Source organism: Mytilus edulis, chromosome 8 (genome assembly GCF_963676685.1).
Source record: "Mytilus edulis chromosome 8, xbMytEdul2.2, whole genome shotgun sequence".
NCBI classification, from domain to species: Eukaryota; Metazoa; Mollusca; class Bivalvia; order Mytilida; family Mytilidae; genus Mytilus; species Mytilus edulis.
In genome coordinates, this window is record NC_092351.1 from 36,922,258 (window position 1) to 36,945,356 (window position 23,099).

At 32.6% G+C, this 23,099-nt stretch overlaps 2 protein-coding genes across 2 annotated transcripts in view; one reads left to right on the plus strand and one right to left on the minus strand.

Annotated features, from left to right (window-relative positions):
* Positions 1–1,790: 1,790 nt before the first annotated feature.
* On the minus strand, positions 1,791–10,890 carry LOC139486995 (anaphase-promoting complex subunit 15-like). Its single transcript, XM_071272023.1, has 4 exons — positions 10,664–10,890; positions 7,394–7,453; positions 3,810–3,933; positions 1,791–1,987 (listed from the first exon to the last, which is right to left on the minus strand). The coding sequence occupies exons 1-4, from the start codon at positions 10,781–10,783 to the stop codon at positions 1,983–1,985; spliced, it is 309 nt and encodes a 102-aa protein (XP_071128124.1). The 5' UTR covers positions 10,784–10,890; the 3' UTR covers positions 1,791–1,982.
* A 261-nt stretch (positions 10,891–11,151) lies between these two features.
* The window catches only part of LOC139486789 (protein SDA1 homolog), a 48,455-nt gene continuing 36,507 nt past the window's right edge, over positions 11,152–23,099 (plus strand). The window contains exons 1-5 of the mRNA XM_071271753.1: positions 11,152–11,311; positions 20,833–20,937; positions 21,775–21,873; positions 22,251–22,433; positions 22,999–23,064. Of these exons, the coding sequence (XP_071127854.1) occupies positions 11,222–11,311; positions 20,833–20,937; positions 21,775–21,873; positions 22,251–22,433; positions 22,999–23,064 (543 nt within the window). The 5' untranslated portion in view covers positions 11,152–11,221. The remainder of the gene's footprint in view (positions 11,312–20,832; positions 20,938–21,774; positions 21,874–22,250; positions 22,434–22,998; positions 23,065–23,099) is intronic.

Here is a 23,099-nt window from a genome sequence, read left to right on the forward strand (position 1 = left end):
AGTGTGAAAATAATGTCAAAACCAAAATATACATGACAAACAAAAATGCACTATTTTACATACTAATGTCATCTGTGCTTTATTTCTTGTAGAGAATATTTTCATATTGCATCTTGTTACATTTATACTTTGTTTATTGCATCATGGAAAGTAAAATGTTATAATTAAAACCTCAAGATAGGACCTTGGAAACAAGAGAGCACACTGAAATGCCTCGCCTTCTTCATTAATGATAATGTTGATAGTCCTAAACATAAAGCTTTACTTCAACTATCATATAAACTTAATATGATTCAAGAAAATGAGATCAAGGTCATATAAACTGAACAAAAAATACATGTACACCTTACAATCATTCAATACACTAAATTTAGTTGACCAATTGCATGTAGTTTCTAAGAAACAGACTTAACCAAGAAAACTAAACATTGACCAATGAACCATGAAACAGAGGTCAAGGTCAGACGAACCATGCCAGGCAGACATGTACAGCTTACAATCCTTCCATACAACAAATATAGTTGACCTTTTGCTTATAGTTTGTGAAAAACTATACCAAAACACAAAAACTTAACACTGAGCAAGGAACCGTAAAAATGAGGTCAATGTCAAATAAAACCTGCAAGACTGACATGTACATCATAAAATATTTCCAAACACCGAATATAGTAAACCTATTGCATACAGTATAAGAAAAGAACAAAATACAAAAAATTAACTTTAACCACTGAACCATGAAAATGAGGTCAAGGTCAAATGACACCTGCCAATTGGACATGTACACCTTACAATCATTCTGTACACCAAATATAGTAAACCTATTGCATACAGTATAAGAACAGAACAAAATGCAAAAATTTAACTTTAACCACTGAACCATGAAAATGAGGTCATGGTCAGATGACACCTGCCAGTTGGACATCAACACCTAACAGTCCTTCCATACACTGAATATATTAGACCCATTGCTTATAGTATCTGAGATATGGACTCCATGTTGAAGACCGTACCTTGGCCTATAATGGTTTACTTTTAAGTGTAACCTGGATGCATGGAGAATTGTCTCATTGGCACTCAAACCACATCTTTTAACAATTGACCACCAAAACTTAACCTTGTACACTGATTCATGAAATGAGGTCGAGGTCAAGTGAAAATAATCTGACAACCATGAGGACCTTGCAAGGTACGCACATACTAAATATAGTAAATCCTATTACTCATAATAAGAGACAAATTAACATTACAAAAAATCTTAACTTTTTTTCAAGTAGTCACTGAACCATGAAAATGAGGACAATGGACATGGGACAGACGGAAAAAAAGTAACATAAGGCATCTATAAACAAAGAATGAAGCATTCAGGCCTTCCACCTTCTAAAATATAAAACGCTGCCAGATCACTGTCTCTATGTTGAGCTATCTGCTACAGGCTGGACATAAATTACAGTATCAGAGTTCATACCTAATGTTACAATTGATTGATTTGTGGAGGAAACAATATTGCCCTACCTTTGGCAGGAAAACTGACAATCCTAGTCAAGTAAGATAAGAGTCACAAGATGGACTACTTTCTCTCTGTATTGAAGACCCATTGGTGGCCTTCGGCTGTTGTTTGCTCTTTGGTCGGGTTCTTGTCTCTTTGATGCATTCCCCATTTCCATTCTCACTTTTACTTTGTCTTAACTATGACCACTCAGTCACTGAGGCCTTATCTGATACCCAAAAGCTGAGGGGGAATAGTGAGGCTTTATTTGTTAGACAATGTCAAAAGTATGCAATTATCATGATTATTAAAAAATAGATTTAATTAACTCATTAGTACAATATGTATAGTCTCTTTCAACCATGAATATACAAACACAATAATAAATTGCACAAGTTGTAAAATGTAAATGATCACTTGATCTGGAAGGAACAGCATTTCTCAACAAGCATCTTTCATTAGTTAAAATAAAAGTTCTATCTAAGCTCTCCATTTTTCAACCTAAATAAAAAAGAAAAAAATAATTCAGACTTAGGCCAATTAAAATTAATTGATAGATTTTCATCCCCGCCCGCCCCTTTAAAATCGTCCCGCCCCGATTTTTTTTATTTTGAAAAATTTACGATTTGCGGATTTGTTCATCTCCGTTTCCGGTAACCGTCAAATATTTTGTTTCCTTCCAAACTTCCTGTTTCAAATTTCGGTTTTCGTATTACTTCGAGTAATTAAATAAGATTCTGCAGCTCTATGATGACAAAATCGTTTACCGAGAATAGAGATTGATTTCAAGATGGGCATGAAATAATCGGGTTACAAGTAATACGCTGTGTCCAAGAATGCAAATCGCGGCATGACACACATTTCTGTGATTTAGAAAACTATTGATTTTTGTATTGATAAAATGACTTTGTGGAAGGAATTTTGGACTGTGAATTATACCCAAAGAGCACAAATCGTGGGACACATTCGTAGAAATGAATAAATGAAATGACGCAAGCACGAACTTGTTAGATTTATTACAGTATAATTGAGTCAGTTCAAAAAGTCGGCAAACATACTTTAATCGGAGAGCACGAATTTCATTACAAAATTGCTTATCTCCACCGGGACTCGAACCCGGGACCTCTGTGTTACAAGGCAGCGCGCTAACCGACTGAGCTAAAGAAGTACTTCCTTAGCTCAACTGCTTACGGCTTACTAAGTGTTTACTAAGTTTTTCTAGGGGAAGCAATCCCGTCACACTACTTAGATTTACCCATGTCTTTTTTGTTGACAGACAGCACACACACCTTCTGTCCCAATATCCTCAATAGAGCCATTAAACATCTTCTCCTTTTCGGTTAAGTTCATGTTTTACATATTAGTTATATTAGCATCTATAAAAAGAATCCTAAAAGCACCAACCCTTTCGTTTTCAAAACGGTTTCATTTTATTCTGAACTCGTAATTCTTTAGTTGCATATTTGTTTCATTTTATGGAGACAAAAAAATGGTCGCTTAAAAAGACACTAAATTTGGTGAAGGTAGTCCAACTAAAGAGAGCATTCTTCTTTTATGTTTTTGCTGTTTAGGTTTCTAAAGCAGCAATTACATGTAAAACAATGGTTGCCAATTGAGATTTTCATTCATGTTAAGATTTGAAATATTGTGTACGATTCCTTATATATATATGTATATACATAATATAAGCTTATTATTACACTTGAATATTTGAAGAACACGTCACAAGAGGTTTCATAAGAAATAAAAATTAAAAAATTAAATCCTCCCACCCGCCCCATTTTTTTCAAAAATTTGGATGAAAATCTACTAATTAATTTTAGTTGGCCTTATATCATTTCTATATATTTTATAATGTATACATGATATATTATAGTAGGAATATAATATATACCAATGTGTTCATAAATGGAAATCAAGCCTATCAAAATAAATATACATTTAATTTTTGACAGTAATAAATTAAAGGAAGATTACATATATTTTTAAACCAAAGCATAACTGATAAGTGTTGAATTAGTAAATCAAATAATATGCAGTCTATTTGAAAGTTTTATGCCATAATCATGATAATGGAAAAAAAACATTTAAAAAAAGCTAATATTCACACTTTTATATGCAAAATTATTCTTTGGCAAACTAAGAAAGAACTGGAAGCCTAATGATCAAGATGTTCAAGAACTGTACTATGTCTTAATATTATACCTTCACAAATTTTGACTATGTGTTTCTTTTTTTTTTGTCTGTATCAATGCAAGCAAACAACACTAAAAACACAAAAAGAACTCATGGATTAAAACTAATTTACAAGGGAGATAATCACCTGCTTCATCCCCTGATTCCCTGTCATCTAACATGTCTGTATCTAATTCATCATCGTTTGTGTCACTTTCATCATCATCATCTCCATCATCATCTTCCTCGTCTTCTTCTTCATCCTCCATGTGCTGAAAAAATAAAAGTTACTTTCAAAACAAATTTCATAAGTGATTCTTTTAACAATGTTTGTTTACATAAGGCTTAGCGTCTTTTTATCTCACCTGGCCCGAAGGGCCAAGTGAGCTTTTCTCATCACTTGGCGTCCGTCGTCGTCCGTCGTCGTTAACTTTTACAAAAATCTTCTCCTCTGAAACTACTGGGCCAAATTAAACCAAACTTGGCCACAATCATCATTGGGGTATCTAGTTTAAACTAGAGGCTCTAAAGAGCCTGTGTCGCTCACCTTGGTCTATGTGCATATTTAACAAAGGACACAAATGGATTCATGACAAAATTGTATTTTGGTGATGGTGATGTGTTTGAAGTTCTTACTTTACTGAACATTCTTGCTTCTTACAATTATATCTATAATGAACTTTGCCCATTAGTAACAGAGAAAAATATTTGGTAAAAATTTACATAAATTTACCAAATTAATGAAAATTGTTAAAAATTGACTATAAAGGGCAATAACTCCTTAAGGGGTCAATTGACCATTTAGGTCATGTGGACTTATTTGTAGATCTTACTTTGATGAACATTATCGCTGTTTACAGTTTATCGCTATCTATAATAGTATTCAAGATAATAACCAAAAACAGCAAAATTTCTTTAAAAATTACCAATTGGAGGGCAGCAACCCAACAACAGGTTGTCCAATTCATTTGAATATTTCAGGGCAGATATATATTGACTTGATTAACAATTAAACTCCTTGTCAGATTTCCTCTAAATGATTTGGTTTCAGAGTTGTAAGCAAAAAACTACATTTTACCCCTGTTCTATTTTTAGCCGTGGTGGCCATCTTGGTTGGATGGCCAGGTCATCGGACACATTTTTCAAACAAGGTACCTTAAAGATGATTGTGGCCAAGTTTGAATTAATTTGGCCCAGTAGTTTCAGAGGAGAAGATTTTTGTAAAAGATAACTAAGATTTACGAAAAATGGTTAAAAATTGACTATAAAGGGCAATAACTCCTAAAGGGGTCAACTGACCATTTCCGTCATGTTGACTTATTTGTAAATCTTACTTTGCTGAACATTATTGCTGTTTACAGTTTATCTCTATCTATAATAATATTCAAGATAATAACCAAAAACGGCAAAATTTCCTCAAAATTACCAATTCAGGGGCAGCAACCCAACAACAGGTTGACCGATTCATCTGAAAATTTCAGGGCAGATAGATCTTGACCTGATAAACAATTTTACCCCACATCAGATTTGCTCTAAATGCTTTGGTTTTTGAGTTATAAGCCAAAAACTGCATTTTACCCCTATGTTCTATTTTTAGCCGTGGCGGCCATCTTGGTTGGTTGACCGGGTCACGCCACACATTTTTTAAACTAGATACCCCAAAGATGATTGTGGCCAAGTTTGGATTAATTTGGCCCAGTAGTTTCAGAGGAGAAGATTTTTGTAAAAGATTACTTAGATTTATGAAAAATGGTTAAAAATTGACTATAAAGGGCAATAACTCCTAAAGGGGTCAACTGACCATTTCGGTCATGTTGACTTACTTGTAAATCTAACTTTGCCAAACATTATTGCTGTTTACAGCTTATCTCTATCTATAATAATATTCAAGATAATAACCAAAAACAGCAAAATTTCCTCAAAATGACCAATTCAGGGGCAGCAACCCAACAACGGGTTGACCGATTCATCTGAAAATTTCAGGGCAGATAGATCTTGACCTGATAAACATATTTACCCCATGTCAGATTTGCTCTAAATGCTTTGGTTTTTGAGTTATAAGCCAAAAACTGCATTTTACCCCTATGTTCTATTTTTAGCCGTGGCGGCCATCTTGGTTGGTTGACCGGGTCACGCCACACATTTTTTAAACTAGATACCCCAATGATGATTTTGGTCAAGTTTGGTTAAATTTGGCCCAGTAGTTTCAGAGGAGAAGATTTTTGTAAAAGTTAACGACGACGGACGACGGACGACGATGGACGATAGAGGACGACGACGGACGCCGGACGCAAAGTGATGGGAATAGCTCACTTGGCCCTTCGGGCCAGGTGAGCTAAAAATGTGTGGCGTGACCCGGCCAACCAACCAAGATGGCCGCCATGGCTAAAAATAGAACATAGGGGTAAAATGCAGTTTTCAGCTTATAACTCAAAAACCAAAGCATTTAGAGCAAATCTGACGGGGGTAAAATTGTTTATCAGGTCAAGATCTATCTGCCCTGAAATTTTCAGATGAATCCGACAACCCGTTGTTGGGTTGCTGCCGCTGAATTGGTAATTTTAGGGAATTTTTGCTGTTTTTGGTTATTATCTTGAATATTATTATAGATAGAGATAAACTGTAAACAGCAATAATGTTCAGCAAAGTAAGATTTACAAATAAGTCAACATGACCGAAATGGTCAGTTGACCCCTTTAGGAGTTATTGCCCTTTATAGCCAATTTTTAACCATTTTTCGTAAATCTTAGTAATCTTTTACAATAATCTTCTCCTCTGAAACTACTGGGCCAAGTTCATTATAGATAGAGATAATTGTAAGCAGCAAGAATGTTCAGTAAAGTAAGATGTACAAACACATCACCATCACCAAAACAAAATTTTGTCATGAATCCATCGGTGTCCTTTGTTTAATATTCACATAGACCAAGGTGAGCGACACAGGCTCTTTAGAGCCTCTAGTTTCATATACTTACCATATAAATTTATCAATATCATGAATATTGTGACTGTTCCTGTATCCTTCAATATTAGTTGGGATACAAATTTTATGAAAACATATATCCATAAAATTCAAGTTTTCCAAAATTGGTACTCACTTAAATTATAAATGTAGTCAGTATTGTGTTAACATGGTTCATGGTTGTTTATTATTTTTGAAAGCAACGCCTGTTATTCCTCGTTTTACCCTGTAATGGCTGTATGTTAGTAGAAAACTGTGTTACAATAGTTTAATGACACATGCCTACATTTTGTGTATCAATTTATTTGTGTATCAAAGCAGGTCTTAACTAAACTATGAATCAGATGTCAGAAATACATTTGGTATTGTGAGGACAGGTAGGAGAGTGTGCTTTCACTGCTATTTATTATGGTAACTTGAGCAATTTAATTGTTTTCATTAGGAAGAAGATTCATTGCATTTACCCAATGTAAAAACAACTTTGTAAACCAATATGTTTGCAATAAATGCAAAAAATTTGCAGAAAAAAGTCTCAAATTTGTAACATGTACATGATGTAGGAAAATGTTAGCCTCTGTATTTAATTATTCATTGGCGGATCCAGGGGGGTTCCGGGATTGGAACCTGCCCCTGAATTATTAACTAAAATGAAAACAGCACTTCCCCTTTACGCTTGACTGGTGATTTAGAAAAAGATTCATATGATCAATTTCATATTTTTTTACATTGTAATCTATTACCATGATTACTTTAGAATATAGAAAACATACCTCTGATGCTGTTTTTCCAATAGGAACAATATTGCTGTCTTTCTTTGCAATGCTTTCCATCTAAAAAAATATTTATAGCAAAGTCAAAATTATTGCATGAATTTTCTGCAAATTAAACTCTTTATCATGGATTTCAGCACTGCCATCATGACAAACTTGTGTCGTGATTAAGAATAAGTACATACAGAACAAATATTGGCTACAAATTTTAAGCCATTGCCAAAATCTTAACTTCAATCCCTGGACTTACATCTAGAATTGACACAGAGGATCTGTTGAGAACAAAATATACAACAGAAGAGATGATTTCAGCTTTCAATTTGTGAACTTTTCATCTCTATCTGGCTGGGAACATGCTAGCTGTGCCTGTATTAAGATTACACATGGTTATATAACTCAGTTGATTTCTTGATAGAGGGTTTATGCTTATAAGGATCTATTTGACCACAGGTTCTAGGTTTTATTGTAGCCATCATGTGTTAGTTGACCATTATGAAATATCAGTTTCAGAGATAACAACAGTTAATGTGTTCAAATATTGTTAGGGCCACAAACTCGACCACTTTTCCTGGAATGTTTAATCACTGTCATTGCTGAGTTTTAGAATTATCCCATAACTTGAACTTACATGAGTCACATGTGGTGTACCTGAGTTCACTCTAGTCCAAATAATTATGAAGTCTTGAAAGGCTATTATAAATTTATTTCTTTGACTTTTTGGTCATGTTGACTTATTTGTAAATCTAACTTTGCTGAACATTATTGCTGTTTACAGTTTATCTCTATCTATAATAATATTCAAGATAATAACCAAAAACAGCAAAAAATCTCTAAAATTACCAATTCAGGAGCAGCAACCCAACAACGGGTTGTCGGATTCATCTGAAAATTTGAGGACAGAAAGATCTTGACCTGATAAACAATTTAATCCCATATCACATTTGCTCTAAATGCTTTAATTTTTGAGTTATAAGCCAAAAAATGCATTTTACCCAATTGTTCTATTTTTAGCCATGGCGGCCATCTTGGTTGGTTGGCCAGGTCACGCCACATATTATTTTAACTAGATACCCCAAAGATGATTGTGGCCAAGTTTGGATTAATTTGGCCCAGTAGTTTTAGAGGAGAAGATTTTTGTAAAAGATTTCTAAGATTTATGAAAAATGGTTAAAAATTGACTATAAAGGTCAATTACTCCTAAAGGGGTCAACTGACCATTTTGGTCATGTTGACTTATTTGTAAATCTAACTTTGCTGAACATTATTGCTGTTTACAGTTTATCTCTATCTATAATAATATTCAAGATAATAACCAAAAACAGCAAAAAATCTCTAAAATTACCCATTCAGGGGCACCAACCCAACAACGGGTTGTCGGATTCATCTGAAAATTTGAGGACAGAAAGATCTTGACCTGATAAACAATTTTACCCCATGTCACATTTGCTCTAAAGGCTTTAATTTTTGAGTTATAAGCCAAAAAATACATTTTACCCCTATGTTCTATTTTTAGCCATGGCGGCCATCTTGGTTGGTTGGCCGGGTCACGCCACACATTTTTTTAACCAGATACCCCAATAATGATTGTGGCCAAGTTTGGTTTAATTTGGCCCAGTAGTTTCAGAGGAGAAGATTTTTGTAAAAGTTAACGACGATGACGATGGACGACGGACGCCAAGCCAGGTGAGCTAAAAACAATATTGAAAAAGTACAAAGTAGGGCAGCATGCTACGTCACCAACAGGAACCACAACACCAGTAGTGTCACTTCCATGATTGACCATCTTCAACGGAAGTCACTTGAAACTCGCAGAAACATCAATCGAGTAACTATGCTGTACAAAATCTCACACCATCTCATTGCAGTAGACCCTTACCTTTACCTTTTACCACAGCCAGTCAAAAACACCAGATACATGTACACTAATTATTACAATACCAAACATTTAGCACTAGAACAGATTACTTCAACATGTTCAAGTAAAGCTTTTTCCATTCACAGTTGTACTGTGGAACTCACTTCCACAAAACGTCATCAGTGTTACCCTGGATCAGTTTAAAATACTGATCCAGAGTCAGTATATTTAGATATCCAACCTGTTTGTAAATATGTAAATGTGTTAATTTTTGTTTTGTTTTTGCACAAAATTATTTCTGAATTATTGCACTCATTAGTTATTATATTTGATTATTAAAGTATCTGTTTGCGATGCACAGACGTTTAGTCATCAATGTGCTGATGGATCGTCGTAAGATGAAGATGTAGATAACAGCCCTGCTAAGTACACCCCTGTTTTTTTCTATAGGGATTTGTGTTGCTTAGTGACGTCTATTTTTTTATATTGTGTTTCGTAGGTTGATGTTTTCCCAGTTTGTCTGTCATTATTTGGCTGTTAGTATCTTACATATCTTTCTTACTTTTACAATAAATCCAATACAAATTGAAAACAATTAACCAGTCAGGGGACTTACTTAAATAAGTGATTTTATAAATCACTGATTCAAGTAACATTATTTCCATAAAGGTTGGAAGTCAGAGTTGTCTTTCTTTAATAATCACCTATTTAAGTAGTACAAATTAATCACTAGAAGAAGTGATTTAATTTTATTGTAGCTTTAAATATAGAATACTAATGAGCCAGGGACTAATTATGTTTCTAAACTTATCAGAACCAACATCTGTGTTGTCTAGGATGACCAGGTCATTTCAGGTGATGACCTTGTACTGAATCTAGGATAATGACATAAAAATCACTTGTTTAAGTATCAGACCTCAATTTCCTTCCCAAAAATCACTTCTTTAAGTATCATTCTTGTAATAACCCCCTCTAATTTCAACACCCCCGAACAGTGAAATTTTTATCACGAACAGTAGAATTTAATTACATAATCTGAAAGATGAAACCTTGAACTTCACAGGAAAAATACTCCCACTGCTGGGAAAAATCTTCTAAGAAAGTATCAGTTCATTATGTAAAGCCATTATTATAGCATTTTTTTCAACAAAAATAGAATTTTAAGCTAAATGATAGCATCAAAGGCATAAACCTTGCTACTTAAAAGAAAGAAAAAGTTTGTTTTTTTCAATTTTACTAATCAAAAGATATTATTTAAACCTATGTGTTTAAAATTTTGAAAAAAATACAAAATTCCAATTTGTGACAAAACCTCGAATTTGCTACTCAAATAAGTGATTTAAAAATCACTTATTTCAGTAAGTCCCCTGACTGTTAACTGTTGGTGAGCAAAAAAAATATAAATGAAAATTTACCCATGAAGTATGTTCTTCTTCCAGTTTTGAAATTTCTTCTTCGTCATCGCATGGTTTATCAACGGTAAACCACAAAGGATCTGAAGCACTTGGTACAAGTGAAGGGAAAAACGATGACATACTACCAGTATCTGAGAACTAGCACCAGTTTTGTAAAAAAAAAATTCTAAACATTTAATTCAGGGTAGAAAAAAAACTTGTAATTTCAAACAAATTGTTCGTTATCTGAAGCACTTTTGTGATCCAGACTTTTAAAATCTAAAATCCACAAAAATATAAAGCAAAACGGTCTTAATAAAAAATTTCAATATCATTTTTTGGGAATTGTAAATCACATTGTATAAATAAAATCAATACTAATTTTTGTCTCAAATACTTAATAAAAAAATCTATACCAATACGTTATGACGAAAATGTAAAATTGAGAATGGAAATGGAGAATATGAATATTTCATTCCTGTGTAGTGTTCTTAAAACTTCATTAATGGTTCTTAGTTGGTGCAGTCATTGATATTTCCGGTTTAAAGAGACACACGTGGTTGATGTAAACAGAACAGAATGTCTGACAGAAATCACAACAAACTGCCAAACAATCTCCCTCAGCTACAAAACTTGATAAAACGTGATCCAAATTCATACAGAGAAGAGGTTATTTTACATTGTTAAATCCATTTACAACATTTTACCATTTAAATACCTTTGTATTGACTATTTCAACCTGTCGGCTACATAATTTTTTGATATCATTAAAGTGTAGAAGTGCATCCACAGCCATAGGCACGTGTTTCTGTCCATATGGGAAGGTCGACTATCCATAGCTTCTAATATTAGGCAGGTGTTACCTTAGTCCAATTAATTATGACGTCTTGGAAGGCTAGCTATTTTTAATTTTTGCTTTGACGCCTTCCTGTGAAAGGGAACGAAGTCCATATCATCAATTTTTTTAATGTTAAAAAAGAAACGGAAAAAGTCTAATGTTTCCGATTTTGGTCCTGTTGTTAGGAATACCTAAAGTCTCAAGACAAACAAACGAGACCGGAAGAAACAAAATTAATGATTATAACATGTTTAAGTTCATTTATAGTCGCTGTCACATAAAATTGGCACCATGTTTTTTGTCAAAATTTTCTTAAAGGGAAATTCCGCGATTTTTTACTTATCATCTAATTATGTTCATCTTAACATAAAAAACACATTTGCAAAGTTTTAAATTTACATTCCTTCTAATAACGGAGAAAATCAAGTATTTGTAACTGTTTTGGTTGAATTCTCGAGTGGGTCGTGACGTATTAGCCCGATTTATTGAATTCTGGGAAAAAATAAAATCTGTTTAACTCTTATAGCTTATCGACAATATACGTAATTAAAAGCGCACAACTGACGAATGGTCGTAGTTATTAACCACAATATAAGAATGAACGAAAATGAATATGCATATACCGTTTTGTTTTGATTGAATTAAACTCCTATAAAATTATCTCTAGTAAATGTGTTTGAATAAATTTAATTAATTATTGTTGAGATTTTTTTCATATAATATTTATTGAACATTTTTACTGATATTGGAGTGAAAATATTTCAGTTCTATTTACCGTTATTGTTTTGATAATCATTTCAATGCAACTAATGTGTGAGCAGAGTGTGTATATTATTTTGTAAAGGTCACTGTATATTTCTCGGCTTGAGGTCAATTCGTTTACCTTGTAGCTATTTAGCCACAGGTGTGAGTTCAAGTGTACACAGGTATAAATGTTGTTATTTGGAAAGGATAAGCAGAAAGGATTAGAAAGAGTATGCTGTCACGATGTTAATACACTAAGATTTAATACACGATGAGAATAAAGATACAATAATTAAATTGTGTAAATTAATTGAAAATAAAATTCAGATTCGTAATTCCGAAAGAGTATAAAAATAAAAGGAAACAATTTTTCATTACTTTCTTAGCGGTAATTGGCGTAAAGATTCAAATATGAAGCAAACAATAGTAGTTTTAATCTTTAATAAAAACTAAATGCAATATTACCCAATTTGATATACCATTGTAGATCTGTTTGATATCATTGACTTTACCGGAATTTCTTAACTTGTATTCAAATCTGGCTGTGTTTAAATGCTAATAAAACTATTGCAATTTTAAAGTTTTTAATTGACAAAAAAATACAACTACAACATGCATTTTTAGTTTCTTTTTAACATTTTATTCTTACATAATTAAATTCATTTGACAATCATTTACACGAACTTTTTGTGAAAAGAATACCAATTATCTAAGCTAAGGCACTATTTCTTTTGAGGATTTTTGAGGGGTTTTTTTTTAAATTCTATGATAATATTTGTGCAATGTTGAACATGATAGCCGTCATTAATCCAAATAAGTAATACAGTAGTTGTAATAAAAGTTATATTTTAGTCATGCATAACTGATATTGACGAATTTAGAATAGTTCGTCCATACATCGTTGTTCTTGAAACAATCATTATTAGTATACATGTAAGTTTCCTGACGTATAAGAGCCATTCAGGATGAGCTCCAGAGAAAGCAGACTAGTAGCGTTTCGTTCGTTTGTTTGTTGGGAAAGGAGAGGAAATGCAACCGCTTGTACAGATAAACGACAGAATTACCATACAAGCATTTATAATCAACACAATCAGAAAGAGTTCCCATCGTTAGACGGGGAATATGAAGGCTTCCAAGAATGAACAAGTGACATGTCTAACTCTGAACAGTTAGAAAACGGACTATCGACATCGACCGCTTGTTCTTGATATTTGAAACTGTATGCATATATATACGTATATGTTTATGATATAGTGATGAGTTCTTGCGTCTGACAAAAACTAAATCCCTTCATGGTTATATCTTGCCATACGTTTATATTGGTTTGTAAGGTGATTACTCAAAATCGTTATTTGAAAATCCTGTTTGTGAGATGTAGATTCTTTTCAATACAGAAATTTCGTCTCAGATATATTTCACAAGTGTATAACACGGAGAAGTTCTGAAGGTCCATTACTCCCACTTTTTTTGGGTGTGAACCATCGATGTTTACAGCAATATCAAAGAATAAGATGGTGATGGTAGAAAGAACTATGGGCGTCATGTGGCAAATATTACATGCATATCGGACAATGAGTTGTCAATCTGTATGAAAAGATTTCCAATACAACCATATTATTGAGAAGGAATGTTTACATGCTATACTCTCGTACTAGTATTACAGGGTTCTTGTGGCGTTCACCTTAGACACACATCTCAGTGTTTTCACGATGTTTAAAAAAAGGACAGAACCAATTTAATGTCATATTTCCCTATTTTTTAAATATAACTAAAAGTCTTTTATCTGACAAGAATACCCCTATTTAGCGGACAAGTAATTTATTTATTTTTCTGTTATTGAATACCAAGAAAGAAAATAAATCCCGAAAATAATTTGAAACTTTGATACTCTAAAGTTTCCCAGCAAAATATTCACATCCCCTGGGGATATTTAGTGTTCGTCCAGTGGCATATATAACAATTGTGATGACGAATTCCTTCCTTTGTTCATGAACAATCTTATTGAAATATAAATCTGTGATTTTACTAGGTCCACAGCTTCAATGAACCAAAGCAAAAGTTATACATCGACCTGAATTTAAATCAAATTGGTTCTCTTCTTCTTCTGGTATACAATAGTCTATCGACATTCGATGATTACATACTGTTGGCATACGTGGACTAGTCTTTTTACAACACTTTTACCCCTATTTATTCAAAATATATGTTTTTTTCTTATGTTCAATGTATACAAACTATATATTTTAAATTGCGCTATAGTTCCGTAACTTTCTATCCAGTCGTATAAACGAATCGTCGGCAAGTGCGTACATTTTTTTAAATCAATATTTCTGGTTTGTTCCAATCTGTCCTTCACTATTGACAATGAGTATTTATTACATTTTCCCAAATTCACCCTTGGAAAAAATATTTAAATAGATTTTAATTTCATCAAATCTTATTTTTTGGATATTATTTATATTTTTATGAATAATATTCTTTACACCAGAAATGTTATTTATAAACAAGCGTATGAGTTTAGTAATGACAAGTAAGACAGAGTTGTATATTATCTATACTATTAAACGAGAAGACCTCATTTTGTGTGTCGCTTCTCTTCCTTCCAAGATAAATTAATCATCATGCCTCTGTGTTCTATAGGTAACATGCATAGTCGCATTTGTCATCCATTCTTATGATTATTCAGATTGAGTTATTTTGGGAGAAAAACGACAAAAAAGGAGTCCGGATATTGATTCCGTCATCAGATTGACTTTTAGTCACAGATAAGACTTCCGGTTTGAATCATGCACAAGTACAACCAATCGTATGATAGATAAAAAAAAATGAAAAATAAATAAGCCAATCAGAGTGTTTTCCATATCATGGTGTTTAGATCGCGAGAACCACAACTATTATACCTCCTTAGAGTGGACAATTATTTTTCGAGTTTATCTACATATAAACTACGATTATACGACTTACATATATATATAGAGACTCTCTGTATTCTGTCTACTGTTTTCTTTGAAATGTTTACTATTTAAAGGGTCACGCCAGTTGCATATATACTAAGATAAGTAAAACATGGGGAAACAAAAATGTGTCCATATAGTACACGGATGCAACATCGGCACTCTATTTTCTAAGTTTCGAGTTGATTGGACTTCAACTTCATCAAAAACTACCTCGATTAAAAACTTTAACCTGAAGCGGGACAGAAGGACGGACTAACGAACGAAGAAACCCACGGATGCACAGACTAGAAAACATAATGCCTATAAATGGGCATAACAGTTTATTGTTGGAAGCGAAAGTAATAGTGATTTGGCAAAAATGAAAGTAGGGTAGAGATGAGAGCTCGAGGGAGGCAGGACCGTGACCTTTTTTCAGGACGTCGGGATCGGGTGTTTTTAAGTTCGGGATTTGGGGATTGACCCTTACGGGATCCGGGAATATATTTTTCGATTTCGGGATTTCGAATATGAATTTCCTTAAATTCTGTATCTCGGGATTTCATGATTTTAATCCCGGGATTTCTGGATCAGAACCCCTCCGACACTCCCTCAAATTAGCCTTAGATGGTTTTAGTCATTTATACAAGATTCATATCCTACCATTGGCATGTTAATAAGGCTCTCAAAAGAAAAAAAACACTGATGGATTGTCCTAGAAGTATATTTTATTAGACTAATAATGGTCCATATATAAGCAGTTACATTTATTTCATGTTTGAAGCGGTGCAAATTTTTTAATTTAATTTGACTTTTACCAAAAGATGCGTTGTAGCAAAGGAGAAGAATAATTGTGGTCTGAGGCCAGAAACAGGAAAATAATTAAATTTAACAGAAAGGAAACAAATATCGGACTTTGGAAAAAAAAGGAGAGGGCTTTTGATACCTTTTATGAAATTCCCCATACATACATGTAGTATCTTTTACAAAAAATCATCCAACAACATTTCTCAAGCTGTATATGCCCGCGATTTCGCGGGTGTGTTCTAGTACATCTGATAGTTCAAAATGGAAAGTTATAAGTTATAAGTTATCAGCCGTGTACACTGATTAATACCTGCAGAAGTGAAACGATGCATGAACTTGCAAGCCCGACAGGAAATCGCTTGAATACCTGGACGTGTCACCTCACACCCCTCACAATACCTTTGGAAGTAATACCTTTAGCCATGCTGGTGATCAGATGAGGGAAGATCAAAATATATTTGAAAAAAGTTTATTACTTTAAAGAATTATGAACAAATTAGATTTTCGAAAACAATTTTCACGGAACACTTATTTATGATTTCAACTTTGACTTTTCACCTAATTCCAATATCAACAGTTTAAAAACAACAGACCATGGTAATTTAAAAAAAATAAGAATATTTTCCGTATCAAGTTAGTTAGTCGGATAAAACAACCGTACGATTGACAAGATATCGACACGCAATTACGACTACATCGGTTACTGTAGTTTTGTTTCTTTGTGGTTTATAGACATATCGTTTTTATTAATCGGGAAAGAACACAAAATGGCTGACCGCTGAGAATTGATACTCTAAATTTAAAATCGATGGTGATAGCTTATCTAGCGGAATAAAACTTTAATATCTATGAATTTGAGCATTTTTATACAGAATGAACATAATATCAATTTTTGATTTTTTTGCGAAGTTTCCCTTTAAAGTCATAAGAAACCTCAAATTAAAAAAAATAATGCATATGTTTTTTTATAACTCATTGGATAGTTTTCATTATAAAACTTATGTACATATACTTTTTTCTGAAGAAAATTCTTTAATTTATTCATATTTAGAAGAAGTTTACTTTAATTTAATTGCTTGCTTCCAGGACGCAATTCCCCCGATATATTTTCCGTATGCAAAGTGACCTCAGTGTGACCCATCTCGTAAAAATCCGGTGATCACAATACCCATGAATGTCCTTAAAATAAACTATTATACGAATTTACATGTTAAACACGTGCTCAATTTCCATGCTTTTTTGTTGATTTTTTGTCGATTGTTGACAAACAGGTGACAATCGTTAAACTTCGGCTTCAAAACACGAACTTTAATTACCTGCCATATTTTCACAACACTGACCGATTGAAATAAAAAAATTGACTATTATACGAAATTTACAAGAAGAAAATCATAAATTCGTGCACAGAAGACTAAGTTTATGATGTTTGTATGCATTGGTTCAAGAATTGGAAGAACATTGTTTTTCACCGGTCACTCGTTTCTTATGACTTTAAATATCGACCGCGTTTACTAAAGATCATGTTTTTCAATTAGCGGAATAAAAATCCGGTCCAAATATCTACTACTGTCCTACCTTTTATTGTGTTTGCACTGTATAATTCTGACCTTCACATAATTCAAGATTATTATGTATGGTGGAATCCGACATTGTTATTACCGGAAGTGTTGCCGTGGAGTTCCACATGCTCTCCATTTTCTTGTGTCTCTCGGAGCTTTTCGTCATCTTTATGTAAAAAAGCGCGGGAAATTGTATCATCAATGACAATGATATTACCGGAGAGTAACGAATGTTATGGAATAAGGGATCCTCATAGAAACCAAGATGGCGGTTTTTACACTGTAAATAATGTTGAAAAATGTGAAGGTCAGGATTATACAGTGCAAACACAATAAAAGGTAGGACAGTAGTGGATATTTGGACAGGATTTTTATTCCGCTAATTGAAAAACATGATCTTTAGTAAACGCGGTCGATATTTAAACTTTTTTTTACTAAAAACATGGTGCCAATTTTACGTGACGGCGACTATAGTATATATTGGAAATTAACATGTTTAAGTTCATTTAGTATATTGATAATTATATATATATATACACAGGGATCTCCATGGCCTGTTTAACGATGGAGCCCCGCCATCGTTCAAATGTCTTGCGCCATCGTCAAATGACTCGCGCCATCGTTAAATTGTCTTGCGCCATCGTTAAATTGTCTTCCGCCATCGTTCAAAACTTCATCGTTTTTTGTAGCCCGACGCCATTTTTTTTATCAATTATAATCAAATGCATGTAATTGCATAACCCTTAGGCTTTTTATGTTATAATCCAATACAGTTCTAACGCCTGAGGGATATCCGGATTAAGATCGCTAATTACTTATACCTGAGCTTGTACAGGTAGATCAACAAACCAAACAGGAGAATACTATCTGAGGATAGACGAACCATTTGTCGAAGTAATCAACTAAGTTTCAGCAAATGATTATGATCATTTAGATTAAATAAATAAATTAATAAATTAATCCAGTTACAAAGAAAACAGTTTAACAAGTCGAACACGTGCTTTCTTTTGACTTACGCAATCAGCATCCCCCTTTTTTAAGAAGTACAAAATAAGACGCAAAACAGTAAATATTATTTCATCGTAAATAACTCGAGTACTGCTGTAACGATAATTTAGAATTACTTTAAAAGTTTAAAAGTAAAAACTTATATATTTCCTGTAAAGAAATATCGTATCTAAATTCTGAATTCATTTCGTATATTACAATCAAATTGATACATCTGCGTTTCCGGTTTCTATTCAGACTCGAAAGATGCATGTTGCACAGCATCAATTTTTCCAGATAGTCATTAAAAACCTTTTCATTTGTCGACGTTTGCTTTACAAATCTCTTTAACCTTTTACATAACCCGTACGAATTGTTTTGTTGTTGCTGCAAATCAGCCATACCGGTAATGGGCTCTGAATTTGACAGTGTCCACGAAAAATAAGCTCCACATTAGATGATTTTTAACCCCCATAACAATTACCAAAAATAAAAGAAATCTGCATGGGGACCTTCATGACAGCTTTTGGTCATTCTCGACTAAGGGGGGGGCCATGATGACTTGGCATTTGAATGGTTAAAAACGGCAATAAATGAAAATATTGATACTTCTAATTCTATAATGAAAATTCAAATAAATATAATTTAAATAAGCAATGAATTAGCATTTTCACCATTCCTTGTATGGAGGGATAAAATACTTCCGATCGCGCTACACTGTACAGCGCAGACAAGGTTTGTAATGGTGAAAGTTCCTCCATGGTTCAATTTTCATCCATGGAGATCCCTGTATACATATTTTTTTTATTGATTTTTCACATGTTGTAGGGGACGAAGTCAAATATACAAAAATAGTTGAACTTCCAATGGATAGAAACAAGTGTCTGTGTGTACATCAGTGTCATCACACGATAAACTCACAGGGGTGTGTAGCATAGATGTTTTGGGGCAGAAATAACCTTGAAGTAGATCATTCTAACTCTAAAGAAAACCAATCTGGTTAACTAATATTGCTTGACCTTTTTCATGTTTGTCTGATAGTAAGAGTAGTTAATGAATATTTGATAACAGAAAAATTCTCAAGGGTACTTTTAAAAGCTTTAGAGCACTAACTTACTGCCCAAGTGCACTGGTGAAATTAATATTCAAAGAAAAGGGATAATTGATTTATGTAGGAAAATTATAGTAAAGTTTGTGAAAATTTGGAAAATCAATGAAATTAGCATTTGAAGATCAAAGAAAACACATAATCAATGTAATCAGTGATAATGAGGTTAATAAATTGAGATAAATGAAACGTTAAAATATAAAGAAAATAAACTAAAACAAGAATGTGTCCATAGTATACGGATGCCCCACTCACACTATCATTTCCTATGTTCAGTGGACTGTGAAATTGGAGTAAAAAAATCTAATTTTGACTTTTAAATTAAAAAGATCGTATCATAGGGAACCTAAAGTTGTACTTAGTTTAAGTTGATTTGACTTCAACTTCATCAAATAAAATTGAGAATGGAAAAACTACCTTGACCAAAAACTTCAACCCAAAATTTTAACCTGAAACTCCCACTATCATTTTCTATGTTCAGTGGACCGTTAATTTAGGATCAAAAATTTAATTTGGCATTAAAACTAAAAAGATCATATCAAAGGGAACATGTATACTAAGTAAACATGCTTTCTAATTTTAATGCCAAATTAGAAATTTTATCCCATGATAATGATAGTGCGGATGGGGCATCCATGTACTTGGGACACATTCTTATTTTTATCTGAGAAAATGAGACTTTTTCATTTGAGCTGGAGAAAAAAAACTAAATTTTTTTGATAAATTATATTCACTTCAACATGTTCAAGATCTATACAAAAATGTAACCTCAGAATGCAGGATTTTAAATCTAATTTTCCAAAATTTTCTTTTGTGTCGCTTTGCAACATTCACCGGTGATAGTAATGGTGAAACATTAAGGGCCTGTAAAATTTCTTGTGGGCTTTTAGAATTTGAAAACCAAAAGCCCACCTGGCCTGTGCCTTGAAATTTATAGTGTGAAGACTGAGAGTGAAAGGGAACAAAACAGTAAAGTCACAATTACAATTACATCTTCAAACAATAGGAAAATACTCTATTTTTTTCAGCATGGGTAAAGTTTAATTTGTGATATTTTAGTGGGATAATTTATAGAAGCTTGTATTACATTAAAATTGAAGAGTGCATCAACCTGTAGTTAGTTTATAACTAAATTGTCTTGAATGTTTTAGATTTCTTAAAACTGTATTTATAAGATAATAACATGTGAGTATTGATTTTCTCTTCCTTTTTAGTTTCTGCAACAATATCGTCACTTTCAGTCAAATTTACAAATCTTCCAGTTGAAACCATCAGAATATTCCAAAACTTTAGAAGAACTAGTTTTGTTTCTGTCTCAAGTAAGTAATACATTAGTTAATTCATATTATAAAAAATTTAATTTATTTATTTAGGCCATAAAAAAGAATAGGTTTGTTTGCCCAAACCCTACCTACCCAGAAAAAAGCTGCCTACTCAAATTCTTTTATTGTCCTAATTTGAAGAAGTTTTTTTTTAATCAGATAGGCATGAAGACTAATAAACACCTGATACTTCAATTTCATTTTTTGAAAAAAAAATTAAAAAAAATGCCTACCTACCTACCCACTATCTCAACCTTTAGGTAGGGTTTGAGCAAATCAAAATATTTTTAATTGTGGCCTTAGGTATGTTACATGTACAATATGAACATGTGTATGAAAAATGGTATATACCATGTATACATGTACTTCACGTAAATTTTTTATGGGATGAATTTACTTGTTGTTATTGTCATATCATTATATCTATATAGCTTTTGACTTTAAAATTGCTGAATTTCAGAAATGTTTTCATTATGTTGTTTGATGCGAAAGATTATGTGAAAAGAAAACTATTTTGTATAATTATGTCCTTTTAGAATACAAGTTTCATGTAAACAGTAATAAAATATAATTACACCTTAATAATTAGTATCATCATGATCATAAGTTATGATATATTTAAGTTATGTTGCAAACTTGTTATAGAAAAACAAATGGTCTGTATTGTAACTGATATACCAAATGTAAGACAGGCAAGAACTTCAAAAGTCCTCTGTCAAATTCAATTATTTACTGATATATATAAATTTTCTGACTTCCAGAATATTGATGTAATAATATCTGCGTGCAAAGATTGAAAAAATTACATTTGAGATATATATTTTTATATATTAGGTTTCAGGATTATTTCCAGAAGACTCGTCAGATTTTCCACAACAGTTATGGGATGTCCTGAAAGTACATTCAACAGTTCTGGACAGAAATATGAGAATGGTAAGTGAAGAATGATTGGTAAAGCATATCCCTCAGCCAAATTCAGAAAAAAGTGATTAGAAAATAAATTTATTCAATAATAAACACTCAAATTATTGATGTTTTATATATATATAATTAAAACATGATATTTTTGGTAGCCGTCTTGAATAATTTCTAAGAGTACAAATTTAAATTGATGTTGAATTATATTGAACATAAAGTACTTTTAGATAACCAAGGACCCAGAAGAACTAAATAAGTTAACTCATATGAAAGCTACCGGTAGGTAAAGTGGTACCTTGGAATTAAGTAAAAATTCTTTCACAGAAGATATGATTATAATCTAGAAAATGAAAATATTAATGTGAATTTTATTGATTTTTATCTTCTTTCAGTCATTTTGCAGAGCTCTTATTCTACTGAGAAATAAAGGTACAATCCAAGCAACCAAGCTTCTCGAACTGTTTTTTGGACTATTTCGTTGTCAAGATAAAGTTCTACGGAAGACATTATACTCATATATTGTCACTGATATTAAAAACGTCAACTCTAAACATAAGAATATGAAATTAAACTCGGTAAGTATTATTGATTATGAATATGAAAATAAAGATGTTGGTAATTGGGTAAACGACAACAACCTGACAATGTATTACAACCAATAATGAACAGTCACAGATCTCCATATGAATAAGCATATATGCATACACTTACATGACTAAATAGTGAGTTACAAATTGTTGAATAAATTTATAAGAAAAATAAGAAGATGGCAAAGGGTCAGTAAAAATCATAAGTTGAGGAGGAGAAATACCACAAAGGCAAAAAAAAAACCTACCAAAAAACAAACAATCCACAAAACAAGTGATGTAGTTGTTAATTATACATATCATAATTATAAGAAAGACAGAAAAATCAGACAAACTATGACTAAAAGAAAAGATGAGACACTGCATAAAGATTGAACAATATGAGCAAGATGTGTTAATTTTACTTGAAATGTGAAGTTTCGCTTCATGTTTACCTTTATTTACATAAACATTTAGAATTTACTTAAAGTATATACCACTGTAAACAATGAATTTTAAGCTACTGTAATCAATTAAAATCTTGCATACATTTGATGAGGATTTTTCATTTCAGACATTACAGAATTTTATGTATACCATGTTAAAAGACAGTAACCCTATAGCAGCTAAGATGTCATTGGTGAGAAACAGTTCTAAAACATTTACATTTTGATA